The sequence below is a fragment of the Chrysochloris asiatica genome, unplaced genomic scaffold (assembly GCF_000296735.1).
Source record: "Chrysochloris asiatica unplaced genomic scaffold, ChrAsi1.0 scaffold00043, whole genome shotgun sequence".
Lineage (NCBI taxonomy): Eukaryota > Metazoa > Chordata > Mammalia > Afrosoricida > Chrysochloridae > Chrysochloris > Chrysochloris asiatica.
This window is the reverse complement of record NW_006408561.1, coordinates 14780001-14803710: the sequence shown is the minus strand read 5'-3', so window position 1 is coordinate 14803710 and position 23710 is coordinate 14780001. Positions and strand designations below refer to the sequence as shown.

The 23710-nt window shown below is 38.4% G+C and overlaps 1 protein-coding gene across 1 annotated transcript in view; it reads left to right on the top strand.

Annotated features, from left to right (window-relative positions):
• The window catches only part of GOLIM4 (golgi integral membrane protein 4), a 119544-nt gene that overhangs the window by 61103 nt on the left and 34731 nt on the right, over nt 1–23710 (top strand). The window contains exons 2-7 of the mRNA XM_006861807.1: nt 9390–9464; nt 10730–10779; nt 13206–13259; nt 14541–14691; nt 20352–20434; nt 21114–21197. Coding sequence (XP_006861869.1) covers nt 9390–9464; nt 10730–10779; nt 13206–13259; nt 14541–14691; nt 20352–20434; nt 21114–21197 — 497 coding nt within the window. The remainder of the gene's footprint in view (nt 1–9389; nt 9465–10729; nt 10780–13205; nt 13260–14540; nt 14692–20351; nt 20435–21113; nt 21198–23710) is intronic.

Below are 23710 nucleotides of genomic sequence, written 5' to 3'. Positions count from 1 at the left end.
TTGGTTTTCTAACTCCAGGTCTTTACACATTTTATTATAATACTTTAGTTTCTCAAACTGTCCTTTGACATTTTCTGTTCACCTATTTTAATTCACCATTTCTTTGGCTACTCTGCATTCAAAAGCAAGTTTCAGCGTCTCTGCTGACTTTGGTCCTTTCTTTCCTGTATTTTTTAATTATCTTTTGCTTTCTTCATGTAAGCTTTTTTTTTTTTTTTTTTTTTATGTCTTTCCACAACTCTTCTGGTTTTCAGTCATTAATTTCTAATGCATCAGATCTGTTCTTGGGATAGTCTCTAAATCCAAATGGGATGTACTGAAGGTTGTGTTTTGGTTCTTATGGGCTTGTTTAAATTTTCTTTGGTTTCACCCTGGTCTTGCATATGACCAACTGATGGTCTGTTCCCCATTCGGCCCCTGGTCTTGTTTTAGCTGATGATATTGAGCTTCTCCATTGTTTCTTCCCACAGACGTAGTTGATTTGATTCCTGTGTATTCAGTCTGATGAGGTCTACTTTATATTGTTGAGAATAGGTAGTTGCAATGAATAAGTCTACTGTAGTGTTGCAAAATTCTATCATGTGATCTTCTACATCATTTCTGTCACTAAGGCCGTATTTGCCAACTATGGACCCTTCCTCTATGTTTCCAACTTTCTCATTCCAATCACCAGTAATTATCAGTGCATCTTGATTGCATGTTTGATCAATTTCAGATGAAGTTATTGTTATTGTTATTGTTATTGTTAAGTGCTGTCGAGTTGGTTCCTACTCTTAGTGACCCTATATGATGTTTCCAAGGAGTGGCTTGGAAACAACTAAGGAAGAGTTACCTCCTCAACTTATAGTTCACTTTAATGAAGTAGGTGAATCATTGAACTGCCAACCTATGGTTCAAACCAACCTTGTGGTCCAGTGCATTAACCCACAGTACCACACCAGAACTCTGAAGAAGTTGGTAGAATCGTTCAATGTCTTCATTTGTCTTGGTGACTTGTATATAAATTTGAATAATAGCTTGCCAACACTTCTTCCTTGTAGGTATATAGGTATTATTCTATTACAGTCAGTATTGTATTTCAAGATAGAACTTTAAATTTTATTTTTATGATGAATACAATACTATTCCTGTCTAATTTGTCATTTCCGGTGTAGTAAACCATTGATAGTCTGATTCAAAAGGGAAAAAATACCAGTCCATAATACCTAGAATCTTGGTCTTTATACATTCCATTTTGTTTTGGGCAATTTCCAATTTTCCTATATTCATATTTTGTATATTTCATTTCCTCATTATTAATAGATATTTGCAATTATTTCTTCTCATTTTGAGCCATGTCCCATCAGCTAATGAAGGTCCCAAAAGCATTGATTCACCTACTTCATTAAAGTGAACTATAAGTTGAGGAGGTAACTCTTCCTTAGTTGTATTTTGAGTTCCTTCCAAATTGAGGGACCCATCTTCCAGCACTATATCAGACATTGTTCATCAGGTTCCCTGGGGCTGATCTCTCAAAAGTGGACTGCCTACTCCTTCTTCTTACTCTGTTCTTAGTGGTGAAGCTCTGCTGAAACCTCTCCACCATGGCTGTCCCTGCTGGATTTTAAACTCCAGTTGTATAGGTTTCAGTATCTCAGCAATATGCAAGCCATCACAGTTATGATAAACTCACAGATCTTTATACACACATGCATATACCTATACATTTACTGCATACGTACATGCATGTGTCCACATGCCTATTATTTAATTGTTGTTGCACAGCGGTATATGTCATGTTGTTGTTGTGAAGTGCTGTTTAGTTGGTTCTGACTCATGGTAACCCTTTATAGGGGTTTCAAGGAGCAGCTGGCGAGTTTGAACCGGCAGTCTTGTGGCTAGCAATCCAGTCCTGTATGTGTCCTGCTGCTGCTGCTGCTGCTAAGTGCCATCGAGTCAGTTCCGACCCATAGCGACCCTGTATAGGGTTTCTGAGGAGCAGCTGGTGAGCTTGAACTGCCGACGTTGCAGTTCAAACGGCTTTGCAGTCTGGCGCATTAACCCACAGCACCACACCAGGACCCCGAATATGTACTAGCATTTACCAAAATGTCCTTTTTTCTTGTATATGAATTTATATTATTAATATTAATAATTATTAACCTTGATCCAGCTTTACAGACTTCAATAACATTTTGTATTTTATTTCCCAACTCCCAATGTAACAAGTCTGTACTATTTAGAATAGGCTCCAACTTATCAATAATTGGTCTAGGACTAGGCAGTGTTTTGTTCTGTTGTGTATATGGTTGCTATGAGTCAGATTCGACTTGACATCACCTAACAACAACTATCTAGAAAGTGATCACTCACCCCATCCCTGATAACCACCAGTCACTGTTGGTTTCTGTATGTCGCTTTCTTTCATGTAGTAAGGTTTCCTCAGTCTGTAGCTTAAGGCTCTTCATTTGCTTATTTTCCTTTTTCATTTTTCCAAATGTGGTCTAGAAAACACGTCTCCATGTTTCCATTAGCCATTGTTACTCTATTCTTTTACCTTCTTCTCAGTGATATTCTCTAATCCTCATACACTGTTAAGTTATACTTCATTAGTAGTAAAAGATGGTGTTACAGTAATTGCTGAGTAAGAAGGTATTCATAGCTCAGATATTTCATGGTTTCTACATAGATCCTCTATCCCTATTTACCACATCTTTTTTGGTTTTCTACTATATTTTCAAAGGAACATTCTTTCTATAGTAGAGCTTGTCATTAGTGTTGCTGTTCATGTGTTTGTGTCTGACTTAGATTTCCCAAGGCTTTACATTTTTACTGTAATCTACAAACATTCTCTATGCCCTGTGGACATCATGTAGGACCTGTGTAGCTTATTTATGAAGATTGATAAGGTTTGATATTGTGGACCCTCCACTCTTATATTGAGATTAAGTCATGTTGATAAGTTTTCTACATCCTAAACTTAAGATTTACACCCTCGGAAACCCTGTACAGGGTCGCTATGGGTCGGAACCGACTCGATGGCACTTAACAACAACAACAACAAACTTAAGATACAAGAAACAAAAACCATTACCAACAATAACAAAAATCATTCTTGTTAGTCCATTCTGAATTATAATGACCTTAGACCTTCCCCATAATATCCAGTCTTTACAGAATTAGACTGTTACATCTTTCTCCCTTAGAGTGGTTAGTGGGTTTGAACCCCTAATCTTTTGGTTCACAGCTGAGCATTTAGCAGTAGTGTCCCTACGATCCCTTAGCATAAAATAATCATTATCTGATTGCCTAGCCTGTGACATTGGGTTTGCAGCAGTGCATTTGCAGTGATTGCTGCTACATTTGATTAAAGAAGAATTCCATACTGTTGAAATTTCTAAGTTCTATTAATTTTTTGTCCTGTTTCTCATCCTTCCAAAAATGATGTTAAATATGTAGTGTCTCAGGTATCTGAGAATGCTTTTTTTCAAACTATGCTGCTATTCCAGTTGTACTAATCGTGAATGTTGCTTGACTGAAATTGGTTTCCTCTGATGGTTCTGACCTCCTTTCAGGATTCTTCTATACTTGGGATCCACTGCTGCCACTTCAACTCCGTTAGAACAAGATCTTGGCTACTTTACCTCTTCATTCCTTTGAAAGTGATATACAAGATTACTTTGAACTATTGTGTTTATGTTCCTGTGACCTTGTACCCCAGATTATGGGAATTTTGGCCAATGGATTAGAGGTGGAATGTTTTTTCCTTCAGTAGGGGAGGTTAGTTGCTCTTATAGCATCCTGCTCTCCCTCTGTTATAATAGTGTTATAATTTTTCTGTTTCACTGTAATTCTCCCCCACCCGACTGAAATTCTTGAAGACTCTGAGCTCAAGTGTCAGACTTTGGCCTAGTGATGTTCCGTTGTGCTAACCTTTATGTATCCTCTCTTCTTCCAAACGCTATTCAAAATAGTGCTGTTGGTATCAAATCCAAGTATCTCTTATGTTTAATGTTGCTATCAAGTACCACTGATTAAGTCAGTTCCTACTCATAGTGACCCCTTATAAGGTCTCCTAGGACTGACTGGTGGGTTTGAACCGCTGATTTTGTGGTTAGCAGTCTAGTGCTTATCCTATAATGCCACACCAGAACTCTCTTGAGTTTAATAGGGTTTTAGAAATTAGTCAAAGGGATTCTACCTTACATAACAAATGTTTGAAAGATAAGATTTCGCCATAATGGACCAAGTTTTTGGAATACAACTACCTTTAGTCTACTTCTATGCCTCTGACTTTACACCTGTGTTCTCTCTTCCAAGAATGCCTTTCTCCACTAATGTCTCCATCTACCCATCACTCTTCACTCCTTTTTTTTTACTTTTTGTGAATTGAGTGAAGGTTTGCAGACACGGTCATCAGTTTTACATTCAACAAGTCATACACTTTGTTTCATCGCAGTGATTACAATCCCTTCCATGCAGGAGCCGTCATCCCACTTCCTCCATGTGGCTCCTATTTCCATTCCAACTACCTTCTCATCCCTTCTCAACTTTGTCCTGAGATAAATGTTGTCCTTTGGATTTTGAATGATGGACCATTCCATGGTGAGCATACCTTGCTAGTCTTGTTGTCCCTTGTCCCAACCTATGTAATTCTTGGCTGAAAATTGGGCCACAAGAGTGAGTTCTACTCTAGACCTAATGGGTGCTCGAGATCTCTAGTCTCGGGTTTCTTCAGTCTCTTTCTGACAAGTAAGCCCAGTCTTTTATAATTGACTTTTATTCCACATTTTTTCCCACTCTGTCTGGAACTTGCTAATGTGGTCCTATTCAAAGCAATTGGTAGTGGTAGAGGGCACCATCTAGTTCTTTTGGCCTCACAGTCATGGTGACCTGCTCCATTGCTCCATTGGACCAGTTGATTCCAAGCAGCTTCAATGTTTGTCATTCTTCTTTCTTCCACACATAGACCAAAAGTTGCACCTTAGATGGTCGCTCATGAGCTTTTAAGATCCTAAATGCTACTCACCAAAGTAGGATGTAGAATATTGTCTTTGTGGACTATGTTATGCCACTTGAGCATGGTGTCCACTGAGACTCTGGTTGTGAGCCCCCAGGCTTAAGATGTTTAATGATACCTAAGAAGTTTTCCCCATTTTATACTTTGTATGCTCTACCACATTCATAGATGTGTTTGCAGCAAAGGTAAATAAGTACTCTGCCCATTTTTTAAAATTGCATTGTCTTTTTTCTTGTAGAGGTGTTGTAGTTTTCCATACATTTTAGAGATTAGTCCCTATACATATGATAGGTCATTGCAAAAAAAAATTTCCAGTCTGTGGGTTTGATGTACATAAGTGTCCAATTGTTAAGGGTCCCAGTCATTTATTTTGTCTTCTACTGTTTGTATGAGTTTAGTTATGTTTGACAGTGCATTTATACCAAATATCCTGGTGTGGCACTGTGGGTTAATGCACCAGACTGCAAAGTCGTTTGAACTGCAAGGTTGGCAGTTCAAGCTCAACAGCTGCTCCTTGGAAGCCCTACACCAGGTCGTTATGGGTCAGAACTCAATGCCACTTAACAATAACAAATTAAGGCCTCTAAGTTTTTTTTCCCTAATTCTTCATTGATGATCTTTATAATTCTAGATTTTATAGTTAGGTCTTTAATCCATTTTGAGTTTGTTTTTGTGTATGGTGTGAGATGAGTTTGTTTTTGTGTATGGTGTGAGATATGGGTCTTGTTTCATTTTTCTGTAAATGGATTTACAGTTTTCCCAGCACCATTTGTTAAAGAGACTACCTCTTCCCCATTTAATGAGTTTTGGCTCTTTGTCAAAGACAAGCTGACTTTTTGTGAATGAATTTATTTCTGGATTCTGAATTCTGTTCCGTTAATTTATGTATCCTTTGTCGCACCAGCGCCAGGCTGTTTTAATCACTGAGACTGTGTAGTAGATTTTGAGATCAGAAAGTGAGAGGCCTCCAGTTTAAGTAATGCTTTGTTGATCCAAGGTCTCTTTTATTTCCATATAAAATTAGTGATCAGTTTTTCTGTGCCTTTAAGAATAGCATTGGAATCTGGATTGGGATTACATTATATCTATAGATTGCTTTGGAGAGCATTGACATTTTCTCAGTGTTAAGCCTTCCTATCCATGAGCATGGTATATTCTTCCATTTTTATAAGACTCTTTTGATATTCTTTCACTTTCAAAGCCAAGAGTTTACCACCTCTGAGAAGTCATCTTTAATCACTCTTTCATCCAGAATGTATTCCTGTCTTTGGGAGGATTAAATACAGTTAATTATGTCAGATGCCTTTGGCTCTAACAGTTTACAGATCTCTCATGTTAGACTTGAGCATCTTCAGGACAATCCTTATGTCTGTTCATTTTGCATTTCCACTTGTATTACGGTACAGTTACATAGTGTTCATGTTGTTAAGTGCTGACAAGTTGGTTTCGACTCGTAGCAACACTGTATAAGGTTTCTGAGTTGCAGCTGATGGGTTTGAACCACCAACCTTGTTGTTAGCAGTCCAGTGCTTTTCCTACAGCTCTACTCCCGGACTCCATGTGCATAGTAGTTATTGTTAAGTGCCACTGATTTGGTTCTGGTTCATATCGATCCTGTGTAGGGTTTCATAGGCTGTAAATGTTTGTGGGAGCAGAAAGCTTTATGTTTTTCCGGTGGAGTGACTGGTGGACTCAAGCGGCCTACCCTGTGGTTCACAATCTGATATTTACCCTATAGAGCCACTGGGGCCCAACAGTGCTGACCCACTGTTGCAGGGGGAGGAGACCATCTGGTGAGAAGAGCTGGAACCCTGGTGAAGGAAGAGGATGTGATTGGGATTATTGCAGTGACTGGTAGAAGGCTGAAGCTGAGGGAAATGGTGAGATTAGGGCAGGCATGTTATCAGAAAACTACACCCACCTCATCATGTGTGATGGCAGGTGCTTTAGGACTTGTGTACAGAATGTTAGCAGAAAGGTGAGTAGAGGTCAGACTTGAGGTAGTGGTAGTAGACTGAGCCCTGGGCATGGAAGAGTTATGTGAGATGACGAGATGGGTGATACAATATAGAAGCCCCAGGAGGTGGTGGCTATGTTGAAAAGAGGGCAGCAGTAGCTGTTAACTGACAGCTGTGATGATGCAGAAAGTGCAGGGGCAGGGGTCATAACAGGGGAGGGAACTGCCTTGACCATGGCAACTTTGGAGACGTCCAAAATTGTTCAGGCAGTCCTGTGTATTCTTCATGTCAGTTAGATGATTGATGATGAAATTCTATCTTTAGTCGTCATGGAGAATCTGAGATTAGTAAAAGAACCAAGTAACACATTTGGCCTAGTTTGCCAGGGAATGACATCATGTGTCCATAATGCTGAACCAACAGGACTGGGAAAAATCCATCAGAAATTTCCTTTATTCTCTCCTCTTTAAACTCATTTCCTATTCAGAGCACTTTGTGGGGTAGGGTTTTTTTGTGCCTGCATGAAATCTAGGACACATTCGGGTTACTTACTTGTCTGACATTTCTCAGATAATTAAAAAAAAAAAAAAGATCTTTCAATAACTTTGATCCAACATAGCCATCACCTCTTGAGGCTTCCACACTGCATCTCCCAACTTTTCATTTCATATAAGCTTTCAATTCCCAGGGCTTGGTCTACTTCTACCTCTGCTTCTTACTCTACTTCTACCTCTGCTCTCCTTTCTGCTAACATTGTTAAGTAATTACTATTATTCATTCAAAGATAAAGCTTATCCCTCTTTCCAATTCCTGCTTGTGAGATACTCAGATGTGAAGCCTGTGGTGGGGACAAGAGGGTTATGATGGAGTTTTTCATCTATTTCCCTCCTTTACACCTCTCTCCCTCCCCTATTTCAGTGCAGGAAGTTCTTACAGGACTGACATCAATTTGCCATTGGTTTCTTCTGACCTTGGCAGGTGTTAAGCCTAACTTGTCCTTTTGTGAGCACTCCATAGGTTCGTTAGCTAGTCCGTGCCTCTCCCATTTCTATGGATCTCTCTCTAGTTTCCCTTGATGTGAACATACCTTCTCCTTCATCCTTCAAGCATCTGGGGGTGGCTGCTGGGATTTCTTCACCTGTCCAGGCAGCCTAAATTCAGATTTGCTCATGTTGGCTTTGTAGTACTGATGGAATATGAAGGGAAAACACTCTGTACACTTTAGGAGATACTCGTCTAGTGCCTAAGGAAAGAGGTGTGAGCTAGAAATACAGGGATAAGGGCATGTTCTATGCCGATGGTGATTGAAGCCTTGAGAGTAGGTACAGTTCCTAGGAAGAGACATGGAACCCTCACAGAGACACTTAAATGTAAGGGGCAGGGGAAGGTAAAGTAGCTGACAAAGAAGGCTGAAGTCTTTTTCCGAGTATTGGTTCTGTAAAGGGGCAGACTATATGGGAGTCTTGGTGTGGTGCTGTGGGTTAAGGTGCTGGACTGCAAAGTCGATTGAACTGCAAGGTTGGCAATTCAAGCTTGCCAGCCTCTCCAAGGAAACCCTATACAGGGTCATTATGGGCCAGAACCAACTCAACAACACTTAACAACAGCAACAACATGTGGGAGCCAGCCCAGAATAATATGTCTGTTCTTTACCCAGAATGTGAAACTTACAGTGCATACATACACCTATTGTAATTGTGTAAGGATACATAAGGATCCCTGGTAGTGCTGTGGATTAGGCATTGGGCTGCTAACCACAAAGTCAGCAGTTCAAACTCACCAGCTACTCCACAGGAAAAAACGAAACTGGCTGCCTTAGTAAAGATTCCAATGGGAAGGGCTTTCATGAATTTCCTAGAGCTGCCTTAAAAATTACCACAAAGAGTGTGGATTTTCAACAGCAGAAACTTACTCTCTTACAATTCTCCAGGCAGTAAGTCTGAAATCAAGGTATCAGCTGGATCATGTTCTTTCTGAAGGCTCTAGGGGCAGATTGATCCTTGCCTCTTCCTAGCTTCTGGTGGTTGTCCATCATTTTGGTGTTCCTTCATTTGTAGCTACATCGCTCCAGTCTCTGCCTCTGTTGTCACATGGCATTCTCCCTGTGGATCTCCTCTGTGTCTCTGTGTCCAGATTTCCCTCATCTTGTAAAGGATACCTACCAGTCATTGGACAAGGCCTACTGTGATCCAATGTAATTTCATCTTAACTTGAGTACACCTGTAAGGACTCTGTTTAGAACTAAGTCCACAGTCACAGGTGCAGGGGCTGAGGACATGAACGTGTCTTTTTTGAGGGACACACCCTACAAAAGTACCCTAAGCTGTTTTCCTGCCTGGTTAGCCCAGTACTGAAACATTATATTAACTTTGTTTTAGAATTGCTCATTCTTTTAGGACATAATATAACTATCTCTCTCTTTTTTTTTAAAGTTGTATATGAACACCGATCAAGATTAGAGAAATCCCTGCAAAAGGAAAGACTTGAACATAAGAAAGCCAAGGAAGGTAAATAAATAATTAAATTTATGTTCTATGTTTTTATCACATTCTTCTTTGAAACATTATATACTTGCTTTACTATTGTTTTTGCGAAGAAATTTCTCAAACATACCAAAAGTCTTAGAGGTGGATGGATAAAGAGAGCTATCAAACAGTATATTATGCATTACATGATAATTATTGCTGAAGATTGGATTTAGAATCCTTCATTCCATTCATGCTGTCATTAAGTAGTCTATATGTTGGTAATAATTACATATTATTTTGACCTCCAGAAAAAAAATAGAGTAATAGCAAGTAAGGTCCACATATATGTATAATTTTTGTCTATCTCTATGTCTATCTATCTATCTATCTATCTATCCATGTAATATATGTAATTGATTGCATAGCCTGGTATGCACATATTTAAGGTTTGCAAATATTTTTGACTTTTGAAGACTTTATTGGACAGCTAATTGGTTTAACTTGAAATAACTTTTTTTCAGAATTTTTTGCTAAATGACAGACCTTGTAAAGCTTATATTCTGAACTTTTTTGCAGTCCAGTTTTATCTATTCATTCGTGTTTTGTAGTATATCAAGATGGAAGGTAGAGTTGTTCAGTCTGATTACCTGAAGAGGGAAAGTGGAGGGGACAGCACTGGTTAGGATGCTTTACTCACTCTTGGATTAATCCTGTGCAAAGTATGTTGTTTTTGTTAAGGGCTGTTGAGTCAGTTCCCATTCATAGCTACCTTTTATAGGGTTGTGTGAAGTATAGAAGTTTAAAGTAATGAAAATGCTTTGACAGGATTAGGAATTTCTCCTCTCTAAATGCTGAGCGATTGTATAGAGCCATCTAGTGGATAATAAAGTTTTAAGAGCATTGATGATGGTCTCCTTGGCCTGATTGCTCCAAGTCCTGAATGATGATAGTGTGCCATCTAGTGGGAAACAATAAATCATCCATGTCTACAGGCATGCAATTTTTTTCCTTCCAGTTTCGAGGAGAGTTAATCACAGATATTCTAAATGCTCTTTTAATCACTGGGTCATAGTTTGGATTTTGTTGGTGCAAGATTTACAGCTCTAAGGTAAGGAGGAAGACTGTATAATAAAAAATAAAAAATATAGTTTTTAATATCAAGGGATAAAAAGAATGTCAATTCCCAAGTAGATTGTTTTAAAACTAGAACACTTTTGCAAAATTGAGTAAGATTCCTTTAATGTTTTAAATCTCCAGAATAAATTAATTTACAATTTTTATTTTCTCCATCTTTTATTTCTTAGATTTCCTTGTTTATAAGTTAGAAGCACAAGAAACACTAAATAAAGGACGAGTAAGTTTAATTTCTCTTAACTTTTTTCATATGAAACTTGAAGGAGAAGGAGATATAGTCACAAAGTATTTTACTCTGTTGATCACTAGTGTTGTTGAATTAAGATACAAGTTTTTGATACCAAAAATATTTCAAGAGAGAGCTTTCAAACTTAATCTTTTAAAAGGTACTTTTGCTGATCACATGATTGATGATAGTAATTGTCTTAGTTTCCTAGGACTACCATAACAAAATACCACAGAATGTATGACTTTATTTAAAGATGGGAATTTATTGTCTGACAGTTTCAGAGGCAAGGACTCTGAAGCCAGTACATGAGCAGAGCTAATCTCCTGCATGTGCATGCTCTCTGGAGCCTAAGGGAAACTCCTTTCTTTCTGTTCCTCTTGTCCTGGATGTTTCTTAAAAACCATTGACTGCATGTATATATATTTCCACATGTTGAAGTCTTCCCCTGTATATATCTGTCTCTCTATATCTGTACTCCTCTCTGTAAAATACAATTCAGAAGAGATTAGATTTAGGACCCATCCTGTATGATCTCATTAACATAACACAAACCCTATTTTCTCAAATAGAGACATACTTACTTGTACAGGGGTGAGGATTTCAATGTAACTTTTTTGGAGGGCCCAATTAGTGCTGTAGGATCAGCCACAAGGTTGGCAGTTCAAACCCACAACCTATTCCTCAGAAAACCTACTTGGGTCCCTATGAGTCAGAATTGACCTGACAGGACCTGGCGACAACAACAGTGAAATCCATGGAGTCCTGGTATGTCACTGTAGGGATAAGCAGTTCATTTGAACTGCAAGGTAAGGTTGATTTGAACTGCAAAGTCTGTGCTTCAACAACAGTGGCACTTAACAACAACAGAAATACAATCCATGGCAGTGATCAGTTGGGAATAACCTCAGTGTTCAACAGTAAGAAGATTATGTTTATTCATTCATTTGCTTCAAGTCTCTCTTTTCCATGGATTATACTATTTACATTGGCTTTTGTTTGCATGCATAGTATCTAATATAGTTACTATTCTGGAGTGGTGGTGGTGGTGGTGGTGGTGTGCCATGGAGTCAGTTCCAACTCTTAGTGACCCTGCATAGGGTTTCCGAGGCTGTAAATCTTTACGGGAATAGAAAGCCTCATCTTCCTCCCGCGGAACAGCTGGTAGTTTCGAACTGCTGACTGTAAGGTTAGTAGTCCGACTCGTAACCACTATGCTAGTAGACATGCAAAAACATTTGTGGACTGAATGAATGAATAACATAGACACTTAAAAACATTTTTAAAGCCTGAATTAACTGTAGGAAAACAAGTCTTCCTCTTACACTAAGAAAAACATGTAAGCATTAGTTGAATAAACTACTGGTGTTTGGAGGCATTAAAACTGAGAAGAGTCCATTCTTTGGATGCACTGGGAGCCAATCAACTTTCAATTCTTACTTCCTTTTAATAGCCTGGCCAGCATTGTGACTCTCTGTTGTATATTTTATAATGTAATTTCCTATGAATTGAAATAAAGTAGTAAAGCAATAAAGCAAAAATGCAATTCATTTTAGAAGTTAAAAAAATATATAAAAGAAAATATTGGGAGAATGTGCTTGTGCTGGTAACAAGATAAAACAAGGGGGCAGGTAAAGATAAAAGAACACAGTATAACAAAGAAAGAAAACTTTGCAGGAGCCCCTGAGACTGACTGGCTGTGGCTGCTCAGGGCTGTAGAAATGAGTTAGGTTCATGTGTGCAGTTGCTCCACTGCGACACAAGTATATCATACTGGAACATGGCGCTTGGATATCAGTTTAACTTGACTTTCAGTCCTGCTCTGTTACTTAAACAAGACATCTTCTTTAACCTTCCTGAGTTTGTTCCTCACTCTGTGACATGGAGTCTCCGTGGGGTAAAATAATGGATATAAAATGTCTTACCCACTGAAGTTCAATGAAGAAAAGCACCTTTTCTCTTCTCTTACTTTAGCCATTTTAAGCTTGTGAGGAATGGTTGGTTTATCTCCTCTTCCCCTTAACTTGTGCAGTGTTTGACCTGACTTCTCAATATGAAAGGTGGGACTAAATCATTTCTGAGGGCCCTTGTAAACTCCCATTTTATGATTCTATTTTTTCATTACCAAAATCTAGCAAAGGTTTTGTTGTTGTTATTGTTAAAGGCTATTGAGTCGATTCTGACTCATAGCAACCCTGTATACAGTTTCCAAGGAGCGGCTTTTGAGCTTGAGCAATAGTATGGCAAAGCTAAAACTTTATTTCTGCTGTAAAATAAAGAAATGGCTCCCAAGACATCCGTTTTCATGCATACAATGCATTTCAGCTTACACACGTGAAATAAATAAAATTCTTTAATTTATTTCGCAAGAGTACCAGGTTTGTTACCTTTGTGTTGACGACTTTCTTTTCAATTTACAGCAAGATTCCAATAGCAGATACAGTGCACTGAATGTACAACATCAGATGTTGAAAGTGAGTAATTTAAAATTGTTCTTCACAAATGAAAGAAAGGATCAACTGGTATTTGAACTAATGAATTCCATGGTTTTTAAGATGATTAGAGTGTTTATAGAAAGTTGATTTATGTAATAATACAGTATATTAAAGTCATAGTTGGTTTCAATTCTGTATAATGGTAATACCCTATCATATTTATAACCTGATACAAAGAACATATTTAGCTTATCCATTTTCTTATAAAGCAGGTACTTTGGTCACCATTTAAACATTTTCCTTCTTTATCCTTTAAAGTTTGTTGTATGCCTGCTTTAATTTCTCAGTGTTTTTCCTTAGACATTTTCCTGTTATCCTAGACAGACTTGATTCAGTACCTATTAAAATGCTTTCTTCATGTTACTATATTTAATTCATATTCATTTTACCTATCACAGGAACACAGTTTATACTTAAAGTTTCTCCTTCCTTGGTCCTTGGGTAAAACTCATTACTGGGTCTCAGGAAGACAATAAAATTAAAAAAAAAAGAAGAGATGAGCAGCGTGCTATTCCGCACAGTATGCAAAGCATGCCACATTCTGCCTTGCCCCTAGTTTTTTTTTTTTAGCATTGTCTTTTCTCCTCTGCCAGGCAGGGCACATGCTTTTTTTTATTGAAACCCGCACTTTCCCTATTACCAAGAATGCAGCGCATGAATTAAAGCAGACAGTCTTTTCACATTAAGTGTTTGGTGACTGTACAGTTTATCTAGATTGTAATTACAGTATAGTAGTAATCAAGAGTCAGGAAAATGAGAATCATTCTATAGACAATCAATTTATCATTACCTACAAAAAGGAAAATACATTTTTAAAAAATCAAATCAAATCAAACAACAGCTGGGTATCAGAGAAATCTGGAAACCAGAGAAGAGAAATCAATTATGTTGCTGGGGAAATATCAGATTGAAATAAGAAATCCAGAAAGTCTGTGGAGGGATAGATTTGCCGTTAGCTTTCCTTGTTCCCACAGTAATTTGAGTCCTTGCAAATTCCTCCAAATCACTTTCTGCGTCTCTCATGCTAACTTGCTTCCCATTAATGTTAAAATTAAGGAGAACGTTATTTTTGGCTATAATCCAAAAAAATTTCTATGAAATGTAGGGGGAATGGCATAAATTAAAGGCAGCCTCAAGAAAATGAGACCTATATTTTCATTTGTTCTTTTTTTCAAGGGAAAACTTATGCTCTCAAGAAACAGTTTCTTATATGATTTCTGTACAGAATGTGTATCTCTGCTCAAGTTTTCATCTTTGCAGAGTCAACATGAGGAGCTGAAGAAACAGCACACTGACTTGGAAGAGGAGCATCGCAAACAGGGGGAAGACTTCAGTAGAACATTCAATGACCATAAGCAGAAATACTTGCAGCTTCAACAGGAGAAGGAACAAGAACTTTCCAAGCTAAAAGGTGTTCAAAATTCTAGTTAGCCAGTTTGTATTAAATAGAACAATAGGCTTTTGTTTTATTTTGCTGGCTTTTGCATAGTGATTGATTGGTCATGTGACCTTTTACTAGCTACTGGCCTCTTTGTAGTGTTTCATATTTATCCTTATCTTTTAGGGTTTGATTAAGGAAGTTACATTAAGTATAGTAGAATACTCAATGTTTCTCATTGGGGCAAAATGTCTGTTTTGGACATGAGTTCGTAAGTGGCCAGATAGTTAGCATTTCTAGTACCTGCCAGCTAAGTGTCATCAATGTTCCCTGGTCATTGTGACAATGGTAAATTGCCCCACATATTTTGAAACTCCCCAAAAGGGTGAGAGACTTCTCTTGAGCTGTTGAGTACCTTATCGTAGCTAGGAAAACACAGGCTCTAAAGCCAGATCACCTGTGTGAATCTTGTTTTCTCCAATTACTATTTATATGACAATGGGCAAGTTGTGTAATTAATTATTTGGGGATTCATTGTCCTTATCTGTAAAGTTGGGATCATTATAAATAAGTATCAACCTTGTAGGGTTGGTGTGAGAATTAAATGATTTATATAAAGCACCTCAAACTGTTATAGGCAAATGGTAAAATATGTATTGTTTGCCTTTATTATCATAATCATCCTTAGGTGATTAGAGTAAAATGGAACAAAGTGTTTCCTATCTCTGAGTGTATGTGAGTCCTGGAAAAGGGAACCAGCACATTCTACAGTCAAATTTCCAGGTGCTAAATAATTTTAATATGTGAGAATAGTTTAATAAAGTTCATGGTGCATGCAAAAAATGATGAAATCTTAGTAGGGCTATGCCATTGTAAAGTGTTGTTGAGTTGGTTCTGACTCATAGCAACCCTGTATAGGGTTTCCAAGGAACATATGGTGAGTTTGCGCTATCACCCTTGTGGTTCAAACCAACTTTATGGTCAAGTGCTTATCCAACAGTGCCACACCAGGTTATAGTTAACTGAATGGTGCCAACCAATTCCCTAGTTTTAGGTAGTGCATTACATTTATATAAGATGTCACCTTTGAGGGAAGCTGAGTAGTATGTACTTAGGACTTTGTACTACTTTTAGCAACATTTTGTCTATAATTATTTTTGAATTAAAAGTTAAAAAGCTAGTACTCCTAAAGATAGTAGTATAGAGTAAAATGGTGGTGGTGGTTGTATGCCACTGAGTTGATTCGGATTCATAGCGACCCTGTATAGGGTTTTGGAGGTTATAAATCTTTACAGGAACAGAAAGCCTCATCTTTATCCCAAAGATCATCTGGAAGATGCAGACTGCTGTCTTTGCACTTAGAAGCCAAGCTCATAATCCACTATGCTACCAGAGCTCCTTAGAGAGAAAAATGTTGTTGTTGTTAAGTGCCATTGAATCGGTTCTGACCCATAGCGACCCTGTATATGGTTTCCAAGATGCATCTGGTGAGATTGAACTGCTGACCTTGCAGTTCAAACTGACTTTGCAGTCCAAAGCATTAACTCACAGCACCTCGCCAGGACTTCAGAGAGTAAAATAGTACATAGTAAAAGTCATCGAGGCAATAAACCAGAGGGTTAAGGTGGTCTTGATAGAGTCAGGCTGAGTGTGACCAGATAATACCCAAGACATGTAGACTTATTGGGTCCTTGGCTTGCTGGCGATGTGACAGGTGATGGATTGTTGAAGATGACAAAACAAAGAGTGAACACTGAAAGACCTAACAAAGGTATTACATAACAAAGGTATTATAAAGGAAGAGAGAACTCCCATGTCAGATGGCACTTAGCTTGCCTGAGTGCAGATAGTTGCATCTTGAGTAGAGAGGGGAGAGGAGATATTGACTTATGGGATCCACTGTTTCTTGTTGGTGTTTTAGGCATGGTAGAGTCTGTTCTCACTCATGACCACCCTGTGTCTACCAGAAGGAACTATTGGATGCTCCTGTGTCATCTTCATGATCATTGGCATGTTTAGCATTTGTAGCCTAAGCTAAGCTGGGGTTTAACTTAGATTTACAAATTAATGTTACACTAATAATAAGTAATTAATTGAGTAATGAGAAAATTAGCAAATAAAATGGGTGAGGTGTCTTATCTGTGCTTGGCATACTTTAAGAGCTTTACATAAATTAATATATTTGCATTTAGTAATCACCCTGAAAACAGTTTTCATATGTCCAACTCATATTTATTCCTTTACTTGAAACAAAGTCAAATGTATAGTTAAAAATTTAACAAATTATTAATGGAAGATATAAATTAGTCATGGGATATAGGAGGAAACAAATACATTGAGTACTAAAATGATTCAAGCCCTATTACCTAGTCTGAACTTTCTAGAACTCAGGACTAAAGAGGTAATACAGTAAGTAAATTACAGGGCTCTTCTTAGTAGACAGGAGCCCCATTGATGCAGTGCAGTGGTTTATGCATCAGACTGCAAACCTCAAGTTCAGTGGCTTAAACCCACTAGCCACTTCATGGGAGAAAGCTGAGGCTGTCTAATCCTATTAAGATGTATAGTCTCAGAAACAGTATAGAGCAGCTCCACTATGTTCTATAGGGTTGCTCTGCGTCAGAATGGATTCAGTGTCAGTAGCATGGGTTTTTCATCAGAAAGAATATACCAACACCTTTGGAAAAACAGAGAGAATAGTGTTTCTGGTACCAATTTGTAGAAGAAATTCCTTAAAGACCTTTAATAACAGACCAGGAAATGACTTCAATGGCACTTTCATTGGTTATGATCATTGGTAAAAAATTAGAATAGTAAATTAAAGCTCATCATGGTGTGTCTGGTCTCTACGCAGGGCTGCTGTGAGTCAGAACCAACTTGACCGCACCTAACCAAGTAACAACATACTTTTTTCATGTATAGTCCACGTTGTCTTTCTTTAATGTGACTAAAAAGAGTGAATTTAGAATTCCTAGGGAGGTTGAACGGATTGCGTGTAAGCTTAGATAATTATTCTTTTTGTCACCCTCATTAGAATGACTGGCACTTAACAAATGTTTACCATATGCTAGTTCCAGGTGAAACTCTTCATAGGATCATTTTATTTAATTCCTGTAGCAACCTGCAAGGCAGGCATTTTGTATAACTTCACATAACAAAGAAGTTGAGGTAGATCAAAGTTAAACATTTTGCTCAAGGTGACAAAGCAAAGGCAGGGGAGCCAACCTTCAAACTTACTCCAAAAGTATCCCACGTTTTTCACGTGAAATGCCTTCAGAGGATTTCAGAGTGTGCATATTTAGTGGTGTATGTAAGTGTGTATGTGTTTAATGACATACTTAAGGTCCTCATGGGATTGCCAGTAGGCTACTGTTTTTTTCCCTTGAAGAAATTTATTTTTACCTGTAGGTGGGAAACCTAATCATTGGCCATATTTCCCATCTCTGTTCTTGATTCTTCTCCCATCTCCGCACTAAACCCTCATTGTGAATCTAGTGCCCAGGGTTCAGGCCAGGATCTGAAGGACTCAACGTGGCCAGAAATATTATGAGGCATGGTGACTGGCACTTTGCTTCAGTGCTGAGTCACACCCCGAAGAGTTACGGCCTTGACTGCAGAATGCAACTGCCACTTAAGTAGGGTTTGCCCAGGAAAAAAAAAAAAAAAAAGAAAAGCCGAACCTATTGCTGTTGAGTTGATTCTATCTCATGGCAGCTCCATGTGTTACAAAGTAGAACTGAGCTTAAAAGCGTTTTCTTGGCTGTCATTTTTACTAAAACAGATCACTAGGACTTTCTTCCACAGCACTACTGGATGGGTGCAAACTGCCAACCTTTTGACCGGTAGTTGGGCACAGAGGTATGTACTATGCAGGCCCTTTGCCCAGGGACAGTCCCAGCGTAGTTGATAACAGCACACCCTTTTGCTCCCAAGCATATCACTCACTGGAAAATGAATTAGATGGTTACCCTGCTGCCACTCACCTCACATAGAGCATTGTCACATCTGAATTGGCCTAGTGTTGCCAGATCTTATTAAACCCAGATTCTTGATTTTTCAGCAGTGGCAATTATTCCAATCTGGAAGACCCTGTATAGGCCAACACTGCAGGGGTCACACATTCAAAAAGAATTCTGTGGGTTGGATTTTGGCACAATGGGTACTAGTTCACAGCTTCTGATGTCTGGATTCAGGGAAATTACCAAGGGTTTGGGATTAGGGAGATGTTAGGGCCACATTCTGGCTGCTGTAGTTTCACATTGTCCCTAGAAAGAACTTTCTTTTACTTATGGAGGTAGAATTGTTCATTCAAAACCTTAATGGTAGGAGGAAAAAAACAACACTTAGAATTTTTTAAGCAGGTGTCTCGGTTTCTTAGTGTTCCTACAATAGAAATAGCTGCACATGGGTAGCTTCAATGAACAGAACCTTATTTTTCACAATTTGTTGTCAAATACTATTGAGTCAGTTCTGACTCATAGCAACCCAAGGAGCAACTTGTGGATTTGACCTGTCTTGTGGCATGTATTCCAGTGCTGATCCTACAGCACCACACCAGGAGTCATTTCTTGTTGAAGTGCCTTCGAGTCAATTCTGACCCATAGCAATCCTGTATAGAGTTTCCAAGGAGCAGCTGGTGAGTTTGAACCACCGACCCTGCAGTTCAAACCAACGTTGTAGTTGAGTGCTTATCTTACAACCTTGTATCAGGACTCTAAGAGTCATTTGTTGTTGTTGTTATGTGTCGTGGAGTCAGTTCCGACTCATAGTGACCCTGTACTGGATTTCCAAGGCTGTAAATCTTTATGGGAGCAGAAAGCCTCATCTTTCTCCCACAGAACAGCTGATAGTTTCGAACTGCTGACCCTGAGGTTAGCAGCCCGATTCATAACCTCTACGCTACCAGATGATAGCTCCTTTAGGAAGCTAGAAATCAAAACTCATAGCTCTGGCTCTAGGAGAAGGCTTTCTCCATCTGCTCTTGGTGGAAAATCCTTGCCTTATCTTCTCTAGGGCTCTTGAAGATCTCCATGTGGCATATATCTTTCTCCTGTTCTTGAGTTTCTTTGTACTTAGTCACCTCTTTTTATATCACTACATTGACGTTGTTTGTTGTTGTTAAGTGCTGTCGAGTTGGTTCCAAATCATAATGACTCTGTATAGAGTTTCTGAGGACTGACTGGTGGGTTTGAACTGCCAACCTTGCAGTTCAAGCCAACCTACAGTGCCACACCAGGAGTATACTAATATGGCCTCACTAATGGTGGGGCGCTGTGAGTTAATGCATTGGACTGCAAAGTCAGTATGATCCTCAGGGTCGGTGTTCAAGATCACCAGTCACTCCTCAGAAACCCTATTCAGATCTTATACTACCCCTACATTGCTATGCTTTATTAATAAGGGATTCCCTATTGACAGAAATATTTAACTCCTTCCTAATGAAAAATCCTAACTTCTTCTATGATGCATAGCTTGTTTAAAAGTATTTAAAGTACTGAACCAGGTTGCACTGGGATGCCCAACTGAATCCATGTTGCATCCCAATATAGCTTAGTTTTGTTAAATTGGAATATTATACTGAAAATCTAAAATAAAATTTAAACCAAGTTATGTGAGGCTTGGAATGTGAAGATAATAAAATCATAAGCTTGGAATTTTCACTTACATGCATGATTTTTATTTTGCTAAACTAGAAACGGTGTATAATTTGAGAGAAGAGAATAGACAACTAAGGAAAGCACATCAGGACATTCATACGCAGCTACAAGATGTGAAGGTAAAATAAAAAGCACACATTTTACTCTTCTGTGCCTGCTTGTTTTACTTTGCAGGATGACCGTTTAAAAATCATTCTCATTGATTGACTGGCTTTACAAATCCATATTGCTATTTTGGGCTTGTTGTTGTTATGTGCCGTGGAGTCGGTTCTGACTCATAGCGACCCTGTACAGGGTTTCCGAGGCTGTAAATCTTTACGGGAGCAGAAAGCCTCATCTTTCTCCCGCAGAACATCTGGTAGTTTTGAACTGCTGACCCTGAGGTTAGCAGCCTGATTCGTAACCACTACTTAGCATAAATAAAAATGTAACTCTTCTGTTTTATAAGCTTTGATTGCCTAAATATCAGAATTATTTTCCTGAAGCCCAAAAGTTTTATTTTGCTATAGATAGTTGCATTTATTAAATCTGTTACAGAGGTTAATTAATAATAAAAGATTTGTTCCTTTGGTTTTGATTTCCTTTGGTTGTATTTTGGTCATGTATTTTAAATTATCGAGTACTACCTAAATTGTAATCTTGCCTCAATACTAATTTCTAAATGTAACAAACATTGCACCAATAAGCAAACAGATAAAATAAACAATCATACAACGTTTGGGGACCATATGACTGTCAGCCAAAAAGAATTTGTACTAGGATGTGAAAGCTCAATATGTAAAATTCTTTTTTGTGTAGCAACAGCATAAGAATTTACTCTCCGAGCATGAACAGCTTGTAGTGACTTTGGAAGACCACAAGAGTGCACTAGCCGCTGCACAGGTTAGCAGGGTAGCAGCCTCCCTCACTGGTTCTTTTAGTCTTAACATTTCCGAATTCCCTTATGCATGGAGTCTCTTACAATCCAACTTCCAACAAATTCTTTATGACAAAGCTATCCTGATCCTGAGGATCATGCATGCTTTCAAAAGACCATCAAAAGAAAATTAAATACATCTTTGAATATGTTTCACACTAGGTACGTGATACATATGACTATTTCTACTTCTTTCCCTTTTTCTATTTACCAGCCTATGCGTTCAGTAGCCTAACACTTGTTTAAATCTCAGAATTTTCCCTTATGCATGGTCTTGGGCAACTATCCGATGTGTGTTGTCTCTTGGTAAAGAAATAAGATTGGTAAGATATTTTGGTGTTAACTACCTAAATAAATTATTGTCAGATTTTTTTCTTTTGTCCCTCCCACACTCTCAGCATTTCAATGGAGACATACTCCTTTTAGGATTAAGTTTAAGGGGTTGGGGATAAATATACCAAACATAAAATAGATCTCTTGTCAGTAAAGAAGGAAAAGCCAAGAGCCCTGTGCTCCATTTGTTCAAAGCCTAGAACACTTCCTGGCACCAGCCAAGCCCTCTACAGATCTTTACTGAATAAGCATCTGAACAAATACAAGCTTATGGAGTCCTGGTGTGGCGCTGTGGGTTAATGTGCCAGACTGCAAAGCCATTTGAACTTCACACACAGTCGAAGGTCAGTGGTTCAAGCTCACCAGCTAGCTGCTCCTCGGAAATGGATCGGAATCGACTCAATGGCACTTAACAACAACAGTATAAGCAAAGAAACAGGAATGGCTAGCCTAGTCATTATGTTAAACTAGATCTTAAATTTTCTTTTTGGTGGAGAAATTAAGATGAAAGAGCAAAGGGAAATCAGCTAACTATACTTAACAGGAGGCTTTCTCTGTGTGTGTGTGTGTGTATATATATATATACATACATACATACATACATACATATATATATGTTGTTGTTATGTTTTGTGGAGTCAGTTCTGACTCAGCAACCCTGTACAGGGTTTCCGAGGCTGTAAATCTTTATGGGAGCAGAAAGCCTCATCTTTCTCCCATGGAACAGCTGGTAGTTTTGAACTGCTCACCTTGCGGTTCACAGCCCAATTCGTAACCACTACGCTACCAGAGCTCTCTCTATATGTGTGTATATAAATCTGGATGGTGGTATGACATGGAGTCTGTTCCGACTCATGGTGACCCTGTACAACCCTCTACAGGGTTTCTGAGGCTGTACATCTTTATGGGAGCAGAAAGCCTCACCTTTCTCCTTCGGAGTGGCCAGTAGTATTGAACTGCTGACCTCAGCCAGACTTGTAAACACTATGCTAAGTAGGTAGGTAGAGAAAGAAAGAGACAAAGCTATTAAAACATTTAAGATGTTGGGCCCCACTAATACTAGTAGGGAGCCGGTGTCTCCATACTAAACTACAATTGTGCAGCAATGTTTTTCACCTGTATAAATTAAATTGACTTTACTGTTGTTGTTAAGTGCTGTTGAATCAGTCCCTACTCATAGTGACCCTATCTAGGGTTTTAAAGAGTGGCTGGTGAGTTTGAGCTGCTGATCTTGTGGTTAGCAGTCCAGTGCTTATCCTACAGCACTATACCAGGACTCCAAATTGACTCTAGAGATTATTTTATTCAAATTCTTCTTTATAAAAATGCTTTGTTTTACATGAGACTGTTTTTCATACTATAAAATGTGGCAAAGTTTATCAAAACAAACTGAATTGACCCAATATATTTTAATAGCCATTATTACTAGTCATTGTTGTTAAGTGCCATCGAGTTAGTTCCTACTCAAAGTGACCCTGTATAGGGTTTCTGAGGAGCAGCTTGTGAGTTTGAACCGCCAACCATGTGATTCAAACTGACCTTGCTGTTCAGTGCTGATCCTACAGTGCCACATCAGGACTCCATAATTATTAGAGTACGCAACAATTTGAAAATCATAGAAATGGAAGTAAAATAGTTCATTTATTGGCCAACCAAACCAAACACTCTGGGAGTATTATTGACAGGGTTTTATAATAGGATTTTTAAAAAATGTTATATATAGTTTTACATTTCTTTAAATTAACCTTATTAAATTAATCTTTTTGATTCTTTAGGGTGGTGGCTCCAGATTTGTCCTGCTTTCTACCCTTTTTTAAGTTATGCTAAAAGTAGAAGCAACACTTAGAGCCCCACCTTCAGTCTTCTTATTAAAGCACTTTTTCCAGATGTCCTTAAAAAACAAACGCTATTTCATAAATCTGTACTTTTAATGTATATCGTCTTATGAGAATCTATCCTAACAACCTGAATGTTAAATATAGTTGAGAGGGCTGGAATGGGTGAAGCATGAATAGAATAGGATAGAATGGGATATGAGAGTTTACAATATGTCAGGACCATAAGGTCAGTGGTTCAAGATCACCAGCTGCTCCTTGGAAACCCTATATAGAGTCGCTATGGGTTGGAACCGACTCGACGGCACTTA